The sequence below is a fragment of the Colletotrichum paranaense genome (assembly GCF_030867605.1).
Source record: "Colletotrichum paranaense strain IMI 384185 chromosome Unknown Scaffold_2.1, whole genome shotgun sequence".
NCBI classification, from domain to species: domain Eukaryota; kingdom Fungi; phylum Ascomycota; class Sordariomycetes; order Glomerellales; family Glomerellaceae; genus Colletotrichum; species Colletotrichum paranaense.
Genome location: NW_026848960.1, coordinates 1,469,820 through 1,487,486, shown reverse-complemented (window position 1 = coordinate 1,487,486; position 17,667 = coordinate 1,469,820). Strand labels below are relative to the sequence as shown.

General features: G+C 54.3%; 8 protein-coding genes across 8 annotated transcripts; 4 read left to right on the top strand and 4 right to left on the bottom strand.

Annotated features, from left to right (window-relative positions):
• Positions 1-709: 709 nt before the first annotated feature.
• On the top strand, positions 710-1,983 carry CPAR01_02383 (uncharacterized protein; the record flags this gene model as incomplete). The annotated part of the gene is made up of 2 exons (XM_060486671.1): positions 710-1,318; positions 1,378-1,983. The coding sequence occupies 2 exons, from the start codon at positions 710-712 to the stop codon at positions 1,981-1,983; spliced, it is 1,215 nt and encodes a 404-aa protein (XP_060353999.1).
• Positions 1,984-3,087: 1,104 nt separating this feature from the next.
• Positions 3,088-6,139, top strand: CPAR01_02382 (uncharacterized protein; the record flags this gene model as incomplete). The annotated part of the gene is made up of 2 exons (XM_060486670.1): positions 3,088-3,400; positions 3,459-6,139. The coding sequence occupies 2 exons, from the start codon at positions 3,088-3,090 to the stop codon at positions 6,137-6,139; spliced, it is 2,994 nt and encodes a 997-aa protein (XP_060353998.1).
• A 1,186-nt stretch (positions 6,140-7,325) lies between these two features.
• CPAR01_02381 (uncharacterized protein) lies at positions 7,326-8,499 on the top strand (the record flags this gene model as incomplete). Its single annotated transcript, XM_060486669.1, has 3 exons — positions 7,326-7,599; positions 7,669-8,236; positions 8,304-8,499. The coding sequence occupies 3 exons, from the start codon at positions 7,326-7,328 to the stop codon at positions 8,497-8,499; spliced, it is 1,038 nt and encodes a 345-aa protein (XP_060353997.1).
• A 938-nt stretch (positions 8,500-9,437) lies between these two features.
• On the top strand, positions 9,438-10,148 carry CPAR01_02380 (uncharacterized protein; the record flags this gene model as incomplete). The annotated part of the gene is made up of 1 exon (XM_060486668.1): positions 9,438-10,148. One exon carries the CDS (start codon positions 9,438-9,440, stop codon positions 10,146-10,148), a length of 711 nt encoding a protein of 236 aa, XP_060353996.1.
• Positions 10,149-11,213: 1,065 nt separating this feature from the next.
• CPAR01_02379 (cutinase) lies at positions 11,214-11,948 on the bottom strand (the record flags this gene model as incomplete). The annotated part of the gene is made up of 2 exons (XM_060486667.1): positions 11,214-11,401; positions 11,477-11,948. 2 exons carry the CDS (start codon positions 11,946-11,948, stop codon positions 11,214-11,216), a joined length of 660 nt encoding a protein of 219 aa, XP_060353995.1.
• Positions 11,949-12,409: 461 nt separating this feature from the next.
• On the bottom strand, positions 12,410-13,264 carry CPAR01_02378 (uncharacterized protein; the record flags this gene model as incomplete). Its single annotated transcript, XM_060486666.1, has 2 exons — positions 12,410-12,598; positions 12,758-13,264. 2 exons carry the CDS (start codon positions 13,262-13,264, stop codon positions 12,410-12,412), a joined length of 696 nt encoding a protein of 231 aa, XP_060353994.1.
• A 1,106-nt stretch (positions 13,265-14,370) lies between these two features.
• CPAR01_02377 (uncharacterized protein) lies at positions 14,371-14,868 on the bottom strand (the record flags this gene model as incomplete). Its single annotated transcript, XM_060486665.1, has 1 exon — positions 14,371-14,868. One exon carries the CDS (start codon positions 14,866-14,868, stop codon positions 14,371-14,373), a length of 498 nt encoding a protein of 165 aa, XP_060353993.1.
• Positions 14,869-15,629: 761 nt separating this feature from the next.
• On the bottom strand, positions 15,630-17,175 carry CPAR01_02376 (acetylornithine aminotransferase; the record flags this gene model as incomplete). Its single annotated transcript, XM_060486664.1, has 3 exons — positions 15,630-16,679; positions 16,732-16,971; positions 17,041-17,175. The coding sequence occupies 3 exons, from the start codon at positions 17,173-17,175 to the stop codon at positions 15,630-15,632; spliced, it is 1,425 nt and encodes a 474-aa protein (XP_060353992.1).
• Positions 17,176-17,667: the final 492 nt, after the last annotated feature.

Below are 17,667 nucleotides of genomic sequence, written 5' to 3'. Positions count from 1 at the left end.
TGCGACAAGTGACTGCAGCAAGAGATGCCGGGGTGTGAGAGCGTAGAAACTGGGCTGTTGAGATGTGCGATGCAAGATCGATTCGTCTCGGGCCTAGTTGAAGCTAAGGTTCTGTAATGCCCACACCAATGCCGGTTCAATAACCCGTTTCTTGATATTTTTGTCTGCGCGCTGAAGGAGTCATCGCCAAAAAACGACCCGCGACCAATCGGCAGGGACCCACTATTGACGTCGCGCATCAAGGTGGGATGGTGCACGTGATTGTCGGTATATCCTCGGTCCGGCTGGCGGCTGCTCACCTTAGCTGACAGGCAGGAGGGCCAGGTGAGAGATTTTGGCCCGGCAACCAATGGCAACACGGCCAACCTCGGGATCCCCCCTGGGCCTTAGCTCCTTGCCCATTCAATTCCCCCATGTTGATGTTCCCCCAAGACCAGCCACCCGAGCTCGCGACAAGTGGGTGATCTATAGCCCACCCCCCCATTTGCGATTTCCTGTCTGTTGACAACATCGAGAGCCGAAGCACGACTCAACACCGACGATTGCGATACCATTAGCGAATTCACAGACAAACCCAGCCCGACCACGGACGCAGCCGCCCGAATCGCTTGACGAAACTCGATAAGGTCGAGTACCTTGTATTTACACAAACCCACATCTTATATATACCTAGGCTACGTGCCTAAGTGCAATGGTTGCGTCCAACTAAATGTCGTGGCCCAACGATCAGAATTCTCGGAGGCGAGGGGTTTGGAGCCATTGGGTGCCGCTTGCAGTTACTGTGACTGTCGCGACAGTCGGCATCGCAGCGTGGGTATGGAGTCAGCGCAAAGATGAGGACGATACGCCCGAAAACGAGCAGTACGCCGACCTTGACTACGACAATGCAAACTATGGCGACAATCCTGCGTATGGTACTTCCAGAAGACCCAAACCCCCATCCAGCAACGTCGGAACCGAAACATACGGCACGGCCGAAGGACCCCGAGATGCACCCGGGGATGGTCTGGGAGCAAGGATGTCTGGCGCATTGAGGCGCACGCCCAGCCCCCAGCAGTTCCTCGATGCTGCCGGGAAGACAGTGACTGCTGGCTTCGCCGCCGCCGGCGCTGCAGCCGGTAGGGCATTGGCCGCCATCAGGGAAGAGGACAAGAATGCGTACGCTGACCATGAGACATGGTCCGAAGAAGCGGATGCCAGAAAGGAACGATCTTCCGGGCCTAGAGACCCCAGCAAGCGACGAAGGACTGTTGCCATTGTGGTTTCCGCGGACAGCCATGGTGACGAATTTGACGAAGATGGATTCCATGAACACGCCGTAAGCCCATCTCTGTTAATTGCCATAGGTTCCGAAGCGCCTCGCTGACTCCTTTACAGTCCATTTTGTCGCATATCCCACGCTACAACAACTTCAACGACATCAAGCTCTTCGTCTTGATCTATGCGCCGGGTCTTAAAGAGACGGCGGGCGAGTCTACTAGTAACCTTCCGCCACCGTCGTTGAGCTCGTCCTTCTCTAACATTGAGCACCATCAAGCCCAGACGCCTGGTGAGGAGTCATCCAAGAGCCCCTTGATGAACCCTTCGCCTGCGAACCCAGCCTTCAATGCTGTTTACTCCCAGGCATTGGCTTTGGTTGAGAAGGAGACCATGGTGATGCCTTTCACTACGGCCAACGGGCACACCCATATTCTTCGCCATCTCCAGCCCGAGATCATCTATCTCCAGGAGTCTCTTGCAGGCGACAACGGCGCCATGGTCGCCAATCTCCAGACCTGGCTGCGCCACGATATCATCCTTGTTGTGGGTGCCGAGGGTGGTGGCGGTGGTCTTGCTGATAGCGAGTCTGAGGCAGAGAGGCCTGGCAAGGAAGAAAAGTGGTGGCAGCGATCGGACCGCGTGGGACGTGGCCGAGGCGTTGTCGTCGTTGACGGCATGCGGGTCCATGACGACTGGGCCCGCCGTGTCCAGGGCAAGGAGTAAATATTCTCTCCACTGTATAAACGAAGACTTCCAATAAGGGAAATCTGGTCTCATGGGAGGAAAGAACGGGTATGAAATGTGTGTTTTTTATTGGATTGGTATATACCACGAGATATCATGTAACGTTTTCATGAGCAGATAGGTAATTGACCGTTGCGACGCGAGATGAAAGTGTTTTGATAGTGCATTATCTTGATGACAAGCCCCTAAATATTACTTGCAACGTGATGAATGTGATGTGTCACACTATTTCAACCTTTATACATCCATACTATCTCCAAAATTGTCGTCTACATGGCCTCTTGCATGAAGTTCTGGTGTGGGAGACTGCATGAGGCATGATAGTTTTGTTGTGATACAATATCTTGAAAACAACCAAAAGAAAAAGAGTAAAAAATTCACTGCTGACCTACGCATGAGGATGGGGCTCATATAGTCACAGTAAATCTGACTAAAAGGACTACTATTTTCCAGCAGCTTGATTTTAATTGGCATATACCTATTGCTGCAGCTTCATATTCACTATTTAGACAAATCGGCGGTGCATTTCGAGGCTTGATACTCTCAATATCTTTGGATGCTGGAGTACGTACCGTTTACACACTGTACCGATACTGTGATTCGTGCGCCTATCCGGGGTTTTGCCTGAGGCTCTGCTTTGCTCCACGCCCGCGTCTCCGTCTCGGAGACTTGCGGCGGCTCCTCCTTGGACCTTTCTCCGACAGGTCTCGCGGAAGCCTGACTACATCCCAACCCCACACGCTTGGAATCCATCCATCAGGGCTGTTGTGCATCTTTCCGTCGTCTTTTTCCTGAATTCTAACTTCGTTACCTTTTGATCCTCCGCCGAGGATATATTCGATACAATTGCGACCGCGCCTTCGACATCAATTACCCTGCTCCACGTCGACGTCACCCGATCTGTCAACGCGCATCATCCACTCGACCACCCCCGTAACGAACCCCATCACGATCGACGAGCCGAATATCTCATTCAATGATTGCTCTGTAACACAACTCTGGGCATCATTCGACAGTGGGAGAATAGCCTCGCGACGCCATTTCCGGCCTGTTGCGCTCCGGTAGCCGCCTCATCCGGCAAAAATGGCGCCAGTCGTGACGGCCATCCAGCCGCCTTCTGTCGCGTCCAAGATTAAGCGTCCCGTACCCCCCGGCATCCAAACCAATGGAGCGAGCTCTATCCGATCATCGCCATCGCCCTCGATGTCGACAAAGAAGCCTCCTAACTCTGCGACAACGAATGGCGCGAATGCGCAATCAGCGCGGCCTATCAATCGCACGCGCCGTGAACAGTCGGCCCAAGGCAGTCGCATTTCTAGGAACAGTGTGGGACTCCGATCGGCGTCACTCGTCGGCGATACGGCAGCCGCCCAGCCTTCAGAGCCGTTACCATATGGTTAGTAGACTGTGGACTTGTTGCAATCATCATGGACGCCAATGCTGACAGGATATAGTTGTAACGGATGAATACATCTTGAAGAAGTTCGCAGGCAACGCACCTTCCCTCGTCGTACACATGCACGCAACGCATTTCCGATTTGATCAGCAAGATGGAATATTTCCATACAAGTCGCCGATGCGTTTGTTCTTGGAGCACTTGCGCGAGCGCACGGTACCTCACGATCTCATCGAATACTTCTCAGAAGCGGGTGTCCCTTTCTACGAGGGATGCTTGATTGTTCAGGTGCACGATCACAAGTCTGTCGCTCAATCCAAGGAAGTCCAGCGACCGACATCGGCTTCGAGCAAGGTTGTGCCATCCTCGATTCATAATCACAACCCATATATCGTACCTTCACCATACGTTCCGTATCCTAAGGAGTCTCTCGGTGCGCAGCCCGATGCTGCATCAGCTACACAGGAAGACACGAAACCCAAAACTGCAGAGGAGAAGGATAAGCAGAGCATGCCGGCACCCAGTCTGCCTGGTGAAGGCCAAAAGAGCAAGATACCGTCAAAGCCCAAGACCTTCACTGTCGTACTTCACCCTACGCCTGAAAGCCTCCACGCAGACCTGATGATCAAGGCTGCAACACCTCGAGGCGCAGCAGGAAGTGTGGAAGGCACTGGCACTGTACCTCCATCAACGCCGATTACAATGGTGCCTCCAACTCCTACTGCAGGTAGCATGCCTCCTCCCGCCAAGAAGCAGAAGCGTGAGCGCATGGAGCTTGATGGAAGTAATATATACCAAGCAGAATCACAGATTTTGCTTGCGACCAACGCTCCCCTGTTTCTCGAGCCAACCCGAGATACTGAAGAGACTATTACTTTGCTCGATGCGTTGGCGCACCCCCAACACTCAGACTCGCCCCCTCAACCCAAAACTCGCAAGAGAACCGTCGCCGAGATGGCTGCCGACGAGGCCGCCGCAGCAGAACAGGAAAGATACATGCTTATCTTGGACGAGCGTCTTTCTTCGGCTGCCAATGGCACCCAAGGCGGGGCCAACGGAGCGGACAAAGAAGGCCAGGCTGTTGTGTCTACATTTGAGCCAAGATTCGAGCGATTCAAGGTCATTGCTGACATCAAGAGAGAGCACGAGGAGAGAAAGGAGCAAGAGAAGGTCGAAGCAGCCGCGAAGGAACGCCAGCTTGCACAAGAGAAGCAAAAACAGATGCAGGAACAGCAAGCAGTCATTGCGGCACAGCGCCAGGCGGAACAGGAGAAGATGCGGCGCGAACATCAAATGGCTCAGGAACTCAAAGCTCGCCAAGAACAGCAGCAGAGAGAGGCCCAAAGACGGGCTATGGCCGCACAGGCTGCTGCGAACCAGGCCGCTCAGAACAGCCAGAACGCTGCGGCGGCAAATCTGGCACAGCAGCAGCAGCAGCAGCAACAACAGCAACAGCAACAGCAACAACAGCAACAACAACAGCAGCAGCAACAGCAGCAGCAAGCGAACGTTGCTATGCCAAACGGTACATCTGGTGCGATGCCAAATGGCGTTCCGGCCCAGACTCAGGCACGCTTCTCTCAGGCATCGCAGCCACCAGTGTCTCCCGTCGTCAGACAGGGCACACCCCACAGCATGTCATCTCCCATGCCCGGTGCTGTGCCTATGCAGCAGAACAACTCCCAAATGGCCAACAGTCCGCCACGCCCGCCATCAGCCGTCCAAGGCCACCCACCCAACGTTGGTGGGGTTCCAATGGCGCACAGCATGTCTGCTCGCGCCAGCCAACAGAGTCATCAAGCCGCCACCCCGCGCATCCAGCACGGTACGCCAAACATGCAGGGAACGCCCGTGCCTCGCCCGGCAGTGGCCGCAACGCCTCGTATGAATCAGGCAAGCCCACCTCCCAACATGATGCAGTCAAACTCTCAAATGGGCCAACACGTCATGATGGGAACGCCCGGTGCTATGCCACAAGCTGCGCATAACCCCAATATGATTGCTGCACAAGTTGCTCAACAACAACGAGCCATTCAGCAGCAGCAAATGGCTGCCGCGATGCAGAACGGCATGGGTAACATGATGAACGGCAATATGAACCCTCAGCAGATGACGCCTCAGCAACAGCAATATATGCAGCAGCAAATGCAGCACAGACTCATGATGCAGCAGCAACAGCAGCAGCAACAACGCGGCAACATGGGCGGCAACATGAGCAACATGATGAATCAGCAACTGGCGCAGAGATACGCTCAGCAGCTCAGCCAGATGGGTGCTAACAACATGAATGGTGGCCAGATGACGCCGCAGATGCAAGCACAGATTCAAGCGCAAATCCAGGCGCAAATGAATCCGATGCAGCGCCAGATGGCCGGCGGTGGCCAGAACATGATGAATGGCCAGAACATGAATATGCAGGCTATGATGCAGATGCAGCAGCAGCAAGCAATGAACAACAACAACGCATTGACGAACCAAGTCAAACTACAAGGGCAAGCGATCTACAATAAGCAGATCGCCAATCTTGCCGCTAAGTGGGGTGGTGCCGTTGAGAATATTCCACCGGAACAGATGGAAGCCTTCAAGAGAAACTGCATGATGGAGGCCAAGAATCAGATTCAGAGCGTTCTTGCCCAGCGCAGGGCTCATCAGGTCATGATGCAGCAGCAGCAACAGCAGCAGCAACAACAGCAACAAATGCAAGGCATGGGCGGCATGATGGGACCTCACGGCATGTAGGACTCGCCCGGATTCCGACCCTGGTGCTGGTGGGCTCAGCGACCCCCGTAGGGCACATGAGCACGTGCCAGACATGTCGCAAATCAAATCGGCTTTCAACTGGCAATCGCGAGTTAGGTCCAACATGAGACGTGCCGCCACATATCGCGTTACTGATCAACGCTGCGGGCATGTCGAGGGGAGTGAAATGAATCGTTAGGAGACTATGGCGAGGACGGAATGGGTTGTGAGCGTCTTTTACGGTACTTTGGCGTCTGGGGACTTTAGGGATGGATTGGCTGTTTGATCTCTCATGGTCTTATATACCCCTACGAAGGCGTACTTACCTTATCCTTCGAGGTGCGGTCAGGGATGGACGGCAACTGCTTTTCATGGGTCACGGAGGAGGGAAGGGAATGGTGCATACCACCAGAGCAGTTCAAGGCTCTGCGGAAGCGAGCTCATGTATCATTTGATGTACAGAGTATCAAAGCAGTTTTTCATGCTTCGGTGCTTGATCGATGTGTTGAGTGATGTTGGCCCTGCCAAGCTGCCTAGTTTGCTGAACCTGAGTGAGTATTTACGTGTGCGGACTAATAAATATCAACGAATATCAAATGCGTAAGGTGAGCTGTGGCCGAGGTGGACCAAGGTGTGCCAACGTTAGATTGAGGATGCAGTGCTGGCTTATGTCAGCTACCTATGTACGGAGTACACAGATGGATGACAGTGCGGCCAGATCCGTGCTTGTTGTCCATTTCCCAAGTTACCCCATGCAGGCATGGTCGGTGCACGTGATTCGCTAGATCTTCGGCATGACGATGATGCAACGAGCTAAATGCCGCCTGGCCAAAACGGTCAGGTCCCATTCTCCCAAGCAGCAGCCAAAACGAGGTCATCCACCCGCTGCCACAGTCCACTTGCTCCGGCCTTCCAAGCCACATGAACGACACGCCGTGACCTGCCCGTTTTCTGTTGCCTACCCAGCTTCCAGAACCACACTCATTACGTACAAAACTACTCTTTTTCTTAACTACTCCCCTTTTTCTTCTCGCAATACTTTACGCAACCTTGCAGCAGCTGTTGCTTGCTAAGCTTTCGTGATCCGCAGCAGATCCGCCTCTCCCCGAAATCCCCATCGAAGCTCAGACGGTCCACCGTTTCCCATCCGGCCCCCCGAGAGAAACGCTTGGCCGGATCTCCCGCGATGCATTTCCCTCGACTACCGCGGGCCGAAGGAGCCTTTGTGCTGGCACTGCTGTTGGCGCCTCTGCCGGCGGCCGCGATGCTCGATTGCAAACACATCCGAGTGGACGACGTCTCATTCAACCTCGAGGCGCTAGGCGGACCGCACAGCGTTGTGACCAGCCAGTGGCACCCTCCTACGTACACCAACACGTCCTATACCGTCGATATCTGTGCTCCCTTGAAGCGCAAAGGAGACGTCAAGAAGGAGGAGCAGTGCCCCAGTTTCACAAGAGGTAATGAATTCACGCGAAATCGTTGAGAGTGGCAAGCTCGACCAGTACAGAGCTAACGGGTCTGGACAGTATGTGCCATTGAACGCAACATTCATCCAGGTGACGACAAGAAGGACGAAGTCGAAAAAGTGATACCCATCGCCGGCGAGCTTGGCGACCACGGCGGAAGCAAACTGGACGCCACAGCAGAACGACTCAAGTCGAGCGACTCCAACTCGGACGCGAAGAAGGAGGGCGTCCGCCTGATCCTCAACGGAGGCTCGTACCCGCTGGGTAAGAACGGACGGAACCAAAAGGCCATCATCGAGTTCCTCTGCGACCGTGACAGGACGGGCCTCGAAGGCGAGGTCAAGCCTGAGGACCAGTACGACGGCAGCCAGTTTCGCGCGCGCGAGGAGGGCAAGGAGGGCGAGGATGACGGACCCTCCCCCGACGAGAAGCAGGTTCTGTTGAACGGGACGGCCTTGATCTGGAACAGCTACGGCCCGAACGAGAAGAACGACATGGATGTGCTGAGGTTGACGTGGCACACCAAGTACGCGTGCGAGGACGCGTACGGTAAGCCGCCTGCGGAGGGTGGCAGTGGTGGTGGTGACACGAGCAGCCACTGGGGCTTCTTCACCTGGCTCTTTGTCTTGTAAGTCTGGACGGAATCTTTATGGTGGTTTATCTTCGCACAGACTAACGTCAATGCTTTTTTACAGGGCCTTCCTCGGCATCGCTGCGTACCTCATCTTCGGCTCGTGGCTGAACTACAATCGATACGGTGCTAGGGGCTGGGATCTTTTGCCGCACGGAGACACCATTCGCGACATCCCCTACCTGGTGAAGGACTGGACTAGGAACGTGCTCAACACCGTGAACACTAGCGGTGGCCGGGGCGGATACAGTGCAGTCTAGGTGTGAGAACTGGGATGATGATCCTCGTCCACAGCGTCCGCTTACAAAAGAAAAAGAGATGGCAGGGAAAGAAAGAGGAAAGTGTACATTTTATAGCTGTAAACTGGATTAGTGGCTACGGTTTCTGGGTTGCATTATTCTCGCGAGCCTAAGTCGCGACTTTGGAGTTGGGACCGGTGTCTGGTCCTCTGGAGCTTTGTCGCATTAGCTTGCTTGTCTCTCAAGAAATACACATGTGATTGAAATGGACATTTATTTCCGGTGTCGCTGTAGATCTTTGCCAATGGGATTACATATCTAATTTTGGTATACACGACAAGCCAAAGGATGTATAGGTCCCCTCAATCCCGTTCCTGTCACCAGCCAGCAGGCGCCCGTCTAGGTCGACGGGTCAGGTCAAACTGGCTGGGTGGTGGAGCGGTTCATGGTCAACAACAATCGCCAACCAGCCTTACTCGACGACAGGCTTAGCGCATACGAGAGTACCCGAGTTCGAATCCCAGAATGAGCACCAGAAATTATGTCCCAGCATAAGCACCGAGAGATGTAGCCCCCAGTCCAGCACCGGGGGGGTGAACTCTTTTTTCCTTTCTATATAGAATGGTTTTCCTTCCTGAAGTAAACTTTGACGAGATCTCGCTTGCAAGGGAAATGAAACAACACACTACATTTGTATTCAAAAAATACGCGGTTCCCGCGCTTTGTGTACGTATGAGGCTGAACGTAGCAGTAATCATATCCCATCACGGAAGGGGCCGCGGGACTAAGATCCGGGTTAGCCTCAAGGTAAGGTTTGGTGGATCCGCGATTCGGTGGGGCCGATTCAACTGACGTGCAGCACGGATGCACCTCATCGAAGCTCGCCTGTCCCGGCTCCATGTACCTGCCCCTCCGGCCCTACCTCCGTGTACTTCACCCGCACCATCGAAATAACAGGCATGCCCACCAACCATCACAATTCTGCCGGTGACTCTTCGCCAGTCAACCCAGAAGATCCAGAATATGAAGACTTCCTTGAAGATGAAGAACCTTCACCAGCATTCACACCCGCGCCCCTCCCACCCCTCACAAACGAACCCCAACGACACCCGGATTCCTGCCTGACCCTCTCCATCCCTCTCATAAAAGCCCTTCATGCACAACTTCCGCCTACGCCGGAGCTTACCCTCTCGATTGGTAGTGGGACGGGGCTTGTTGAGGCCCTGCTGGACTCTCTGGCCGATATCCAGGCCCAAGATCCCACTCAAGAAGTGTCTCAGCAGTCACCTGCCCCTGGGAAGCTCAACTTAACCAGCATCGAAATCGCCCCATCCCCAAATAAATACCACCGCAACCACCGCACTGTCCCAGGAACATGGGCGCTCGACCCCGCTGCGGCGGAAGCGAAGGCGTGGATGTTTGTATATCCGAAGCAAGTCGCCCTGGTGCGGAAGTACATGGAGGCCTTTGCTTCTAGCAGTTCTGGTTCCGGGGAGAAGGGGGTTGCTGTGGAGACTGTGCTGTACGTCGGTCCAAGAATGGATTGGGATGATTTCCGGGGCGCGTTGGAGCCGTTTGCGGAGGATGTGGAGGTTTGGGACGAGGAGAGGATGGAGAGTGTTGGCGGGCAGGGGTGGGAGTGCGTTGTGAGGGTGACGGTGAAGAGGTGAAGTTGGTGAGAGAGAGGTTAAATGCGTGGAGTCAGGATAGAGGTGGAAGCGAGGTTGTGTGCGTGGGGTCAGGATAGAAGGGGAGTCCGGTATGAAAGCGAGATTTGCGGCGGAGAGAGGTTCTTGGGTAGGCTTGTAGGTGGTGAGAAGGGTGTACTGCGGGATGCGACTTGGATATGGTATAGTCACCCGCCCAAGTCAAGATCAAGGTCATGAGTAACGGCCGAAGATGACCATATTCATATTGGTCTTCTTACTCTAATCTGTCCGACCACGTCTTCAAATCCTCTCATCAGGATAGCAGCCGCAGACCAAGTCTTAGTATAGTAAGTGAGACGCGTATCCTACTACGGTCGATGGGCGTAGAAAGACGGAGGAAAGACATCCCTCACATGGTCTAATACGCATGCGCTGCTACGTAGAGACATCTATTCCTGATCAGCTACTGGCAAGACTACGCCTTACAACAAAAGCGGCAGAGCAAAGGACACCAAGATGCAATAATGATTCCCGACAGCTGGATGGAAGGTCACAATCTCAATAGTATTCCCTGGAAGATTCGCTCATCGACATAAGCACTGCCGAACTTCTCGAAGGGTCGTCGTGTTGCTCACCAGGCCACCCAGCATGAAGAGTCTGGTCTCAATCAGGCGTGGCGCTGAAACAGGCCAAGAAGCATCCAGACACTCTGTGACGGGAGCCGACACCTGCGTGCAATGTCCGCCGCCTTCACCTAATAACCCACTAGATCTGATTGCACGATACATTGGTCTAGATTGTATACTACTAGGGCTACGCAAATGCTAAGCTATGCCAATGATGATCACAACCGCCCCTAACACCTCGCTCCTGAGACGAGGAACACGCTTCTCCCCTCCTCTCCGCATTAGAAATTTCCACACAAGACAATAACTACTATGTAGGTAGATAAGCGAGTGCGACCTGTTTGGCTTGGGCTTTTGCGCACACAAAAAAAGTAATTTACGATATGTATATACAACGAGAGTGTGAGTAGAAACAGAGAAGCCTTCGAGGTCAACTCTGAGAAGGCTGCCGGGGTCCCTCTTAAGCCGCAGCAGGGGCCGCAGCAGCCGGCATCATCGAGGCAGCAAAGGTGGCAGCCTCATCAGCGTCATTGCCGTACGTCAAGTGAGCGCGGCGGATCTGATTGCCGCCCTCGCAGATGTTATCGCCGTTGTGGCAGATGACCTTGGTCTTGGCGGCATCCACTCCCTGGACAGCTTGTCCGTTGACTGTGAAGGAGATGCGTTAGCACTGAGATCAAATCATCATGCACCCCTGAAAGGGCTTCATGGAAAGTAACTTACGCGGGTCACCGAAAATAACGGCACCAGCAACCTTGGCTACCATGTCAGGCTGCATCATCGCAGCACCGTTGTGGACGAGCTGCCCACCCTGGGAGTATCCAGACATGATGACGGCCGAGTTGGGGCAGTTGGTGATGGCTTGCTCAGTAAGAGTGGCCATCATTTGGGATCCGTTGGCGTCACCTCCGGCCAAGAAACCGGGGATATCGGCGGGATACTCGACACCCTGGACGGCAAGGCTGCCGCCGACCTGAGTCGCAAGGGACTGGAAGAAGGGCGGGCCGGCAATGGTCCCAACGTTGCCTCCCTCGGTGGTGCCGCGGGCAAAGATGACGATCATGGACTGGCACCCGGCGGCGAGACCATCTTGCTGATTCCCTGAGAAGTCGGCCTGACGGGGCTGGATCGTGAGAGGGGAGGAACTCGCCGTGCCCAGCAGGGCGAGAAGGAAGGCTGCTGTCGAGCTGTGCATTTTGTGTGCTGGTATTGTAAGGACTGATTATTGTAGTTGGCAAAATATTAGTAAGGAGTGAATATGGATTATCCGATGCTAGCTGAAAGTTGGATCAACAACTCTTCAAGGTTCTTGGTCGTCGTCACATGAGATGAGGGGATGACTGGCGACCATTGCACTCTTATAGCTGAGGCAGTGTGAGATCTTCCTTGTTTCTACTCTCGAGTCGCCTAGCCGGCCGGTGAGACGGAGGCGACATTAAGCTTCTTTCCGTCGCCTATTCCGTGTTGGACATTCCTGCAGCACAACGGCTTCAGGTACCGCAACCTCATCCCAATGGGGTAAAGAGGGCGGATCAGAGGCAGGGACCTCACGTGGGATCGACCTGATCCCGACACTAGACGGGGGAGCCAGGGAAGGACTCTGCTGATTCTTCTGAAATCGTTGGCTGGTACGCTGGTACCGGCAGATGATGATGGTCAGGAGTAGTCCGCCAAGCTGAGCTGAGCCAAACAGGTGGACCCCTCGAAAGCTTGGTGTGCGTGCCTTGCGTTCCAAACTTCCTTCCCGCAGCTTAAGCGGGCTGAAAAGTGCTGTTGACGACTTGACGGGGCAGACAAAATCCTATAACGGCGCGGATTATCGTAGTGCGGGCCGGTTGCGATTGGCTACAGTCTGATTCAAGAGTGAAGCTGGGTCCGATCTCTTGTTGCCTGTGGGGGAGGGAGGGGACGAGTTTCGAAACAACAGGGTGGGCTGTGCGCAACACCAGCGGAAGGGGAGGACACCGACGGTCTCCCAAGCTTTTTCAGAATGTACCGACTGACGTTTGGTGTGGTTTGGTGGGGCTGGATAGGGCGAATGGCGGGATGGAAAACTCGCTGTGGTAGACTGAAGTGGAAGTATCCGTTAAGCTTGGCTGTAGTAGATGGCAGGTCTCTGACAGCGCTTTGTTCTGGTCCCATGTTTTTCCGCCGTTTTTCTTCGTCTTGACCCATTCTTGCTCCAGTCAAGTTGCGAATCATCCCTCCTTGAGTGAAGGAAGGGAGGGCTGGAAAGGTGGCATCGATACCAAGGGCGAGGGTGACCGCTGACGTGCGTTTAGGTAAGACTGGCGTTGGGAGACAGCTGAACCGTCGGATTTCGATGGCCTTCCGTTTGGCCGTCTGGCTCTTTTGCCAAGATCGTCTCGACTTTTTTCTGTCGCTGGTCTTATCATGTTCTCCCTCGACCGGAAGAGGCACTGGACGAAGATCCGGACTTGGGCTCGGGGAAGATGCGGTGAGATGACCCGACGACACGGCATCACTCTCGGCAGTATGGTGGCACCTCATCAACGCAACGGGGCGGTTTCGGCAAGATGATTAGTCGTGACCGAGTAATGGCTGTCCCGATAGTTATCGACTGGGACTTCAACTAGGCTCGTTCGAGCATGTAAGTTGGAGGTTATCGATGAAGCCCCGCTCTACGGATATCGATGTCTTGACATGGCAGGTGCCTCGAGGCGTCGACGGGCGCTGCCGATTGTCGTTGACTTGAATTGAAAAAGCATGATGAAGATGGAGAGTTCCTGGGCAGCCAAGAGAGGCCACCGAGAGGACTTTCGTCACACCGAAGTCCAACGGCTTTGGCAGCTACGTACCTGCCCGGGGAGCCTGAGGTGAGAAGGAGTGGAGGGGCAAAACGTGGGGGATGCGCCAACGCAGGGACATCCGGCAAGATCGGGCCCGCCTCACGGGAAGGGAATTTAGCCGAGACCCATCTTTCAAGGTTGACCTCCACCTTCCGAGGTTCGACATGGAACTTACACTAGTCCTGCCGTCCACCGAGGTGTGAGGCAAGATGACCAGCAACTGCTATTGGTCCTTTGAGTCAGTGTATACCCCAGACTTACAGTTTTGGCCTTGGCTCGGTATACTTGTTGTATGATATGAGATGCTTGGAAAGAACTGTGATCGCTCCATCACGGCTTGCCTCACCGTAAACACCCATAACCATCAGCCATGGGTAGATTTCATCGAGACCACTGCCTTACCAAAGGTTGATATGCCCACAACAAGAAAAGGCTGAAGGAATTCTTTTACAACTAGATATAAGGCCCGAAAGAACCAAGATGGCCTCTCGGGGCCTCAATTTAGCACGAACCAAATTTGTCGGTCGGCATTTTCAGCGAGAGAGAGAGATGGCCACCATACAACTGGATATAAGCTTCTTTCTTACTTTCAGGTCAATCAACGATACGAGACTGTAAATGCCAAAAGTAGTTTGAAACTTCCCAAAACTGCGTGAGATTATCTTTGGGAACTAATCTGCCTTGGGATTCCATCTTCCCATGTCTCGATCCCTTCAACTATGGTTCCATTCCATCGCCTTGTCAACGATCTCTCTTCTCTATGCCTCCTCTCCTGATATACTCCATGGTAACCTGAGGTTGTGGTCGTCAAAGAGAGTTGTCAACATCGAACGTTGAACAACGTCGCGGAATCAGCGCATCCGGATCGAATGCCTCCTTGGGACCAACAGGTCTCATCTCGATACGAATGACCTTGTGATCGTTGTTCATGTCTATGATGATCAATCTGCGTTGCTTGTAGGCTTCTCCAATTTCGTCGCGGTCCGAAAAGAACTCGAGGGGGCAGGTTACGCGGAAGCGATCGACAATGGCCATCTTTATCAACAAGAGGCCTTGGTTCCTCTCGAAGTAGTCTGCGATCTCTTCTAGGCCATGGAAGATCTGACCAGGGCCATTGATATCCACGACCAGCGTGACGTTGGTAGCGCAGCGATCATTGACCATGTCAAAGGCTTGATCGTACAGAGCGCCAATGAGATCACGTGCTAGGTCCTCCTGCACAACACGGAGATGCCGATCGCTTGACTGTCCTCTTATCTCTTGGAGCCATCGCTCGTGTTCCTCTGCCTGAGATATGCGGTCCATCTTTGGAATGAGTTAGTGTTATTGATTAGACATCTCTCCAAGGCGGTTGTCTCTTACAGTTGATAGGTGTGAGTGCAGACCAGGGCCACGAAGCGTTTATCGCGTGGGGAAATTGTAGAGCGTGCCGGTAGAGTTTAATGATCCTGAGCTTCAGGAAGAAGTATCGTTGTTCTGGTAAAAGTTGAAGAACGAGACCCAGTGTCAAGAAACCTCACTTATGAGAAGGCTAAGCTTGGATGCTCAGTGCCTTGCATTGTTGAGGAGGAAGAAAGGGGAGGAGGTGTGGAACATAGAAAGCTTCTTATACCGTGAAATGGCGGATATGAAGACTTCTAGAGGGAATGGCTGCTGTCTTGCGCCTTCCTCTTCATTGACGGTGCAAGGTTGGAGATCCAGGAAGGCGCAGCTAGAATATCAGACATAATACCTGGAAGCAAGTCCTAAGGGGATTTGAAACCATTGACACAAGTGAGTGAAAGAGCTGAATGAAGATGACCGAAGTTTCTTCCGATGGCACATTCTAGTTCGTTTCAATCATCTTTATTGAACAAATCCAAGCTTTCGACAAGTCCATCTCTCAAAACAGCAAGCCTCAAAGCAACTACTTCCTCAGAACGACAACGCTTCGCTGCTTTACGTTGTTTGGAATCTAGGTCTATGTGTCGTCAGGTTTTAAACGCCGGCGCCAAACGAAAATTAATTACATGGATCGAAACATCCTTTCATCACATGAAGTTGTGGGGTGGTGAGTCATCACGATCTCATGAGCGGGTGACGGAGATGGCCTCCTCAACGATATCCAAACCCTGCTGAATCTCCTCCTCGGTGATGGTCAATGGCGGCACGAAACGCAGAGTGTTGGTGCCGGCAGTGATGATGAGCAGACCGCGCTCACGGGCGGCCTTGACGATGGGCGTAGGGTCCTGGGTAAGCTGGAGACCGAGGATGAGACCGCGGCCGCGGACCTCCTTGATCAGGTCGGGGAAGCGCTCGCGCAGGGCGTCGAAGCGGGTCTTGAAGATCTCGGCCTTGGCGGCGACGGCCTTTTGCAGACCCGGGTCGGCGAGGCGGGAGACGATGTTGTGGGCCAGGCGGCAGGCGAGGGGGTTACCACCAAAGGTCGTGCCGTGGTCGCCGACCTTGATCTTCTCCGAGACGTTGCTGTTGACGATGGTGGCGCCGATGGGGAAGCCGTTGCCGAGGGCCTTGGCGGTGGTGATGATGTCCGGGTGGGCCTCCTTGGGGAGGTGGGTGTGGGCCCAGAAGGTGCCGGTGCGGGAGAGGCCGCACTGGATCTCATCGTAGATGAGGACGGCGCCGACCTCGCGGCAGCGCTTGGCCAGGGCGATCAGGAACTCGTCCGTTGCGGGCGTGACGCCGCCCTCGCCCTGAATGGGCTCGACGATGACACCGCAGGTCTTCTCGGTGACGGTCTCGTTGATGGCGGCGACGTCGTTGAAGGCGCCGAGCTTGAAGCCGGGCAGCATGGGCGCAAAGGGCTCCTGGTACTTGGGGTTGTGGGTGGCGGACAAGCTGCCCATGGTGCGGCCGTGGAAGGCATTGTTGAAGGAGACGACCTCGTACTTGTCACCCGAGGGCTGGCTGACCTTGGCGGCCTTCCTGGCGAACTTGATGGCGGCCTCGTTGGCCTCGGAGCCGGAGTTGCAGACGAAAACCGAGTTAGCGTCGTGCATGGCACCGGCCTCGCGGGTCTTCTCGATCAGCAGCTTGGACAGGGCGCCGGTCCAGGGGTTGTAGTAGAGGTTCGAGGCGTGCATGAGCGTGCTACCCTGTAAGGTTCCGACCATGTACTGTCAGCGCATCTGGTATTAAAATGACTCACGGCGGCTCGGAGTTACCCACCTGCTCGGTCAGAATCTGGGTCAGCTCAGGATCGCAGTGTCCCAAGGCATTGACGGCGATACCAGCGGTGAAGTCGAGGTATTTCCTGCCCTCGACATCCCACAGGAGAGAACCTTGGCCTTGTACGAAGACGGGAGGCGGGCGGGCGTATGTGGCGACCATGTAGGGCGCATGTTCGCGGACGAGAGCGGCGCTCGGGGAGTCTTCGGTGGGATCGGGGTTGGGTACTGATGACTGCTTCTACTCATTGTCAGTGTCAGTCTGGTGGTGAGTCACTCGAATAGTTTTTGACTTCATGGGATCACCTACGCCGAAGTTGCTCTTGACGTCGTTTGTGGCGGCCGCAGCCGCAGAAGAGAGAGCGCGGGAGTTGATGCGCGAGGCGACGGCCAGACGAGGCTGGCACTTTGCCAATTGAAGTCGCAGAGGAGCACGGAACGCCATTATGGTATCTTGAAGAACAAACAGGGCTCTGCGGTAAAAGACTGGCAAAAGAGAGTGGTGTTGAAGAGAAGTCGTCAATTAAAATTTGGGCCGTTCGCGCATGCATGTACAGAGGTGACTCGTCAAACATGTTATCGATAAGGCGCGCATTTTCCCACTTTTTGCGTCGTTTTGGAGGGGCAGATCCACTCTTTCCCGGCGTTACGTGCGCTTTGGCCCGGGGATGTCCCTCCGATCTCGGTCGGGCTCGGACGGACTGCCGATGTTCTTGAAACGGCTGTCTTGCGGGCTTGCCTCTGGGATAAGGCAATTAATCCAGTCCTTCAACCGCCCTACATAGCTAGCATTATGCGCTCAATTGTCATCATATCCTCTTTCTCACAGACAGCGTTCGCGGCTTGCCTAGCCTTTCGGGACACTGCTCATTCAATACCAACGAAGATGGGTTGGCTCTCCACATGAGGTGGGCACAGAACGCTCAAGTACCTACCT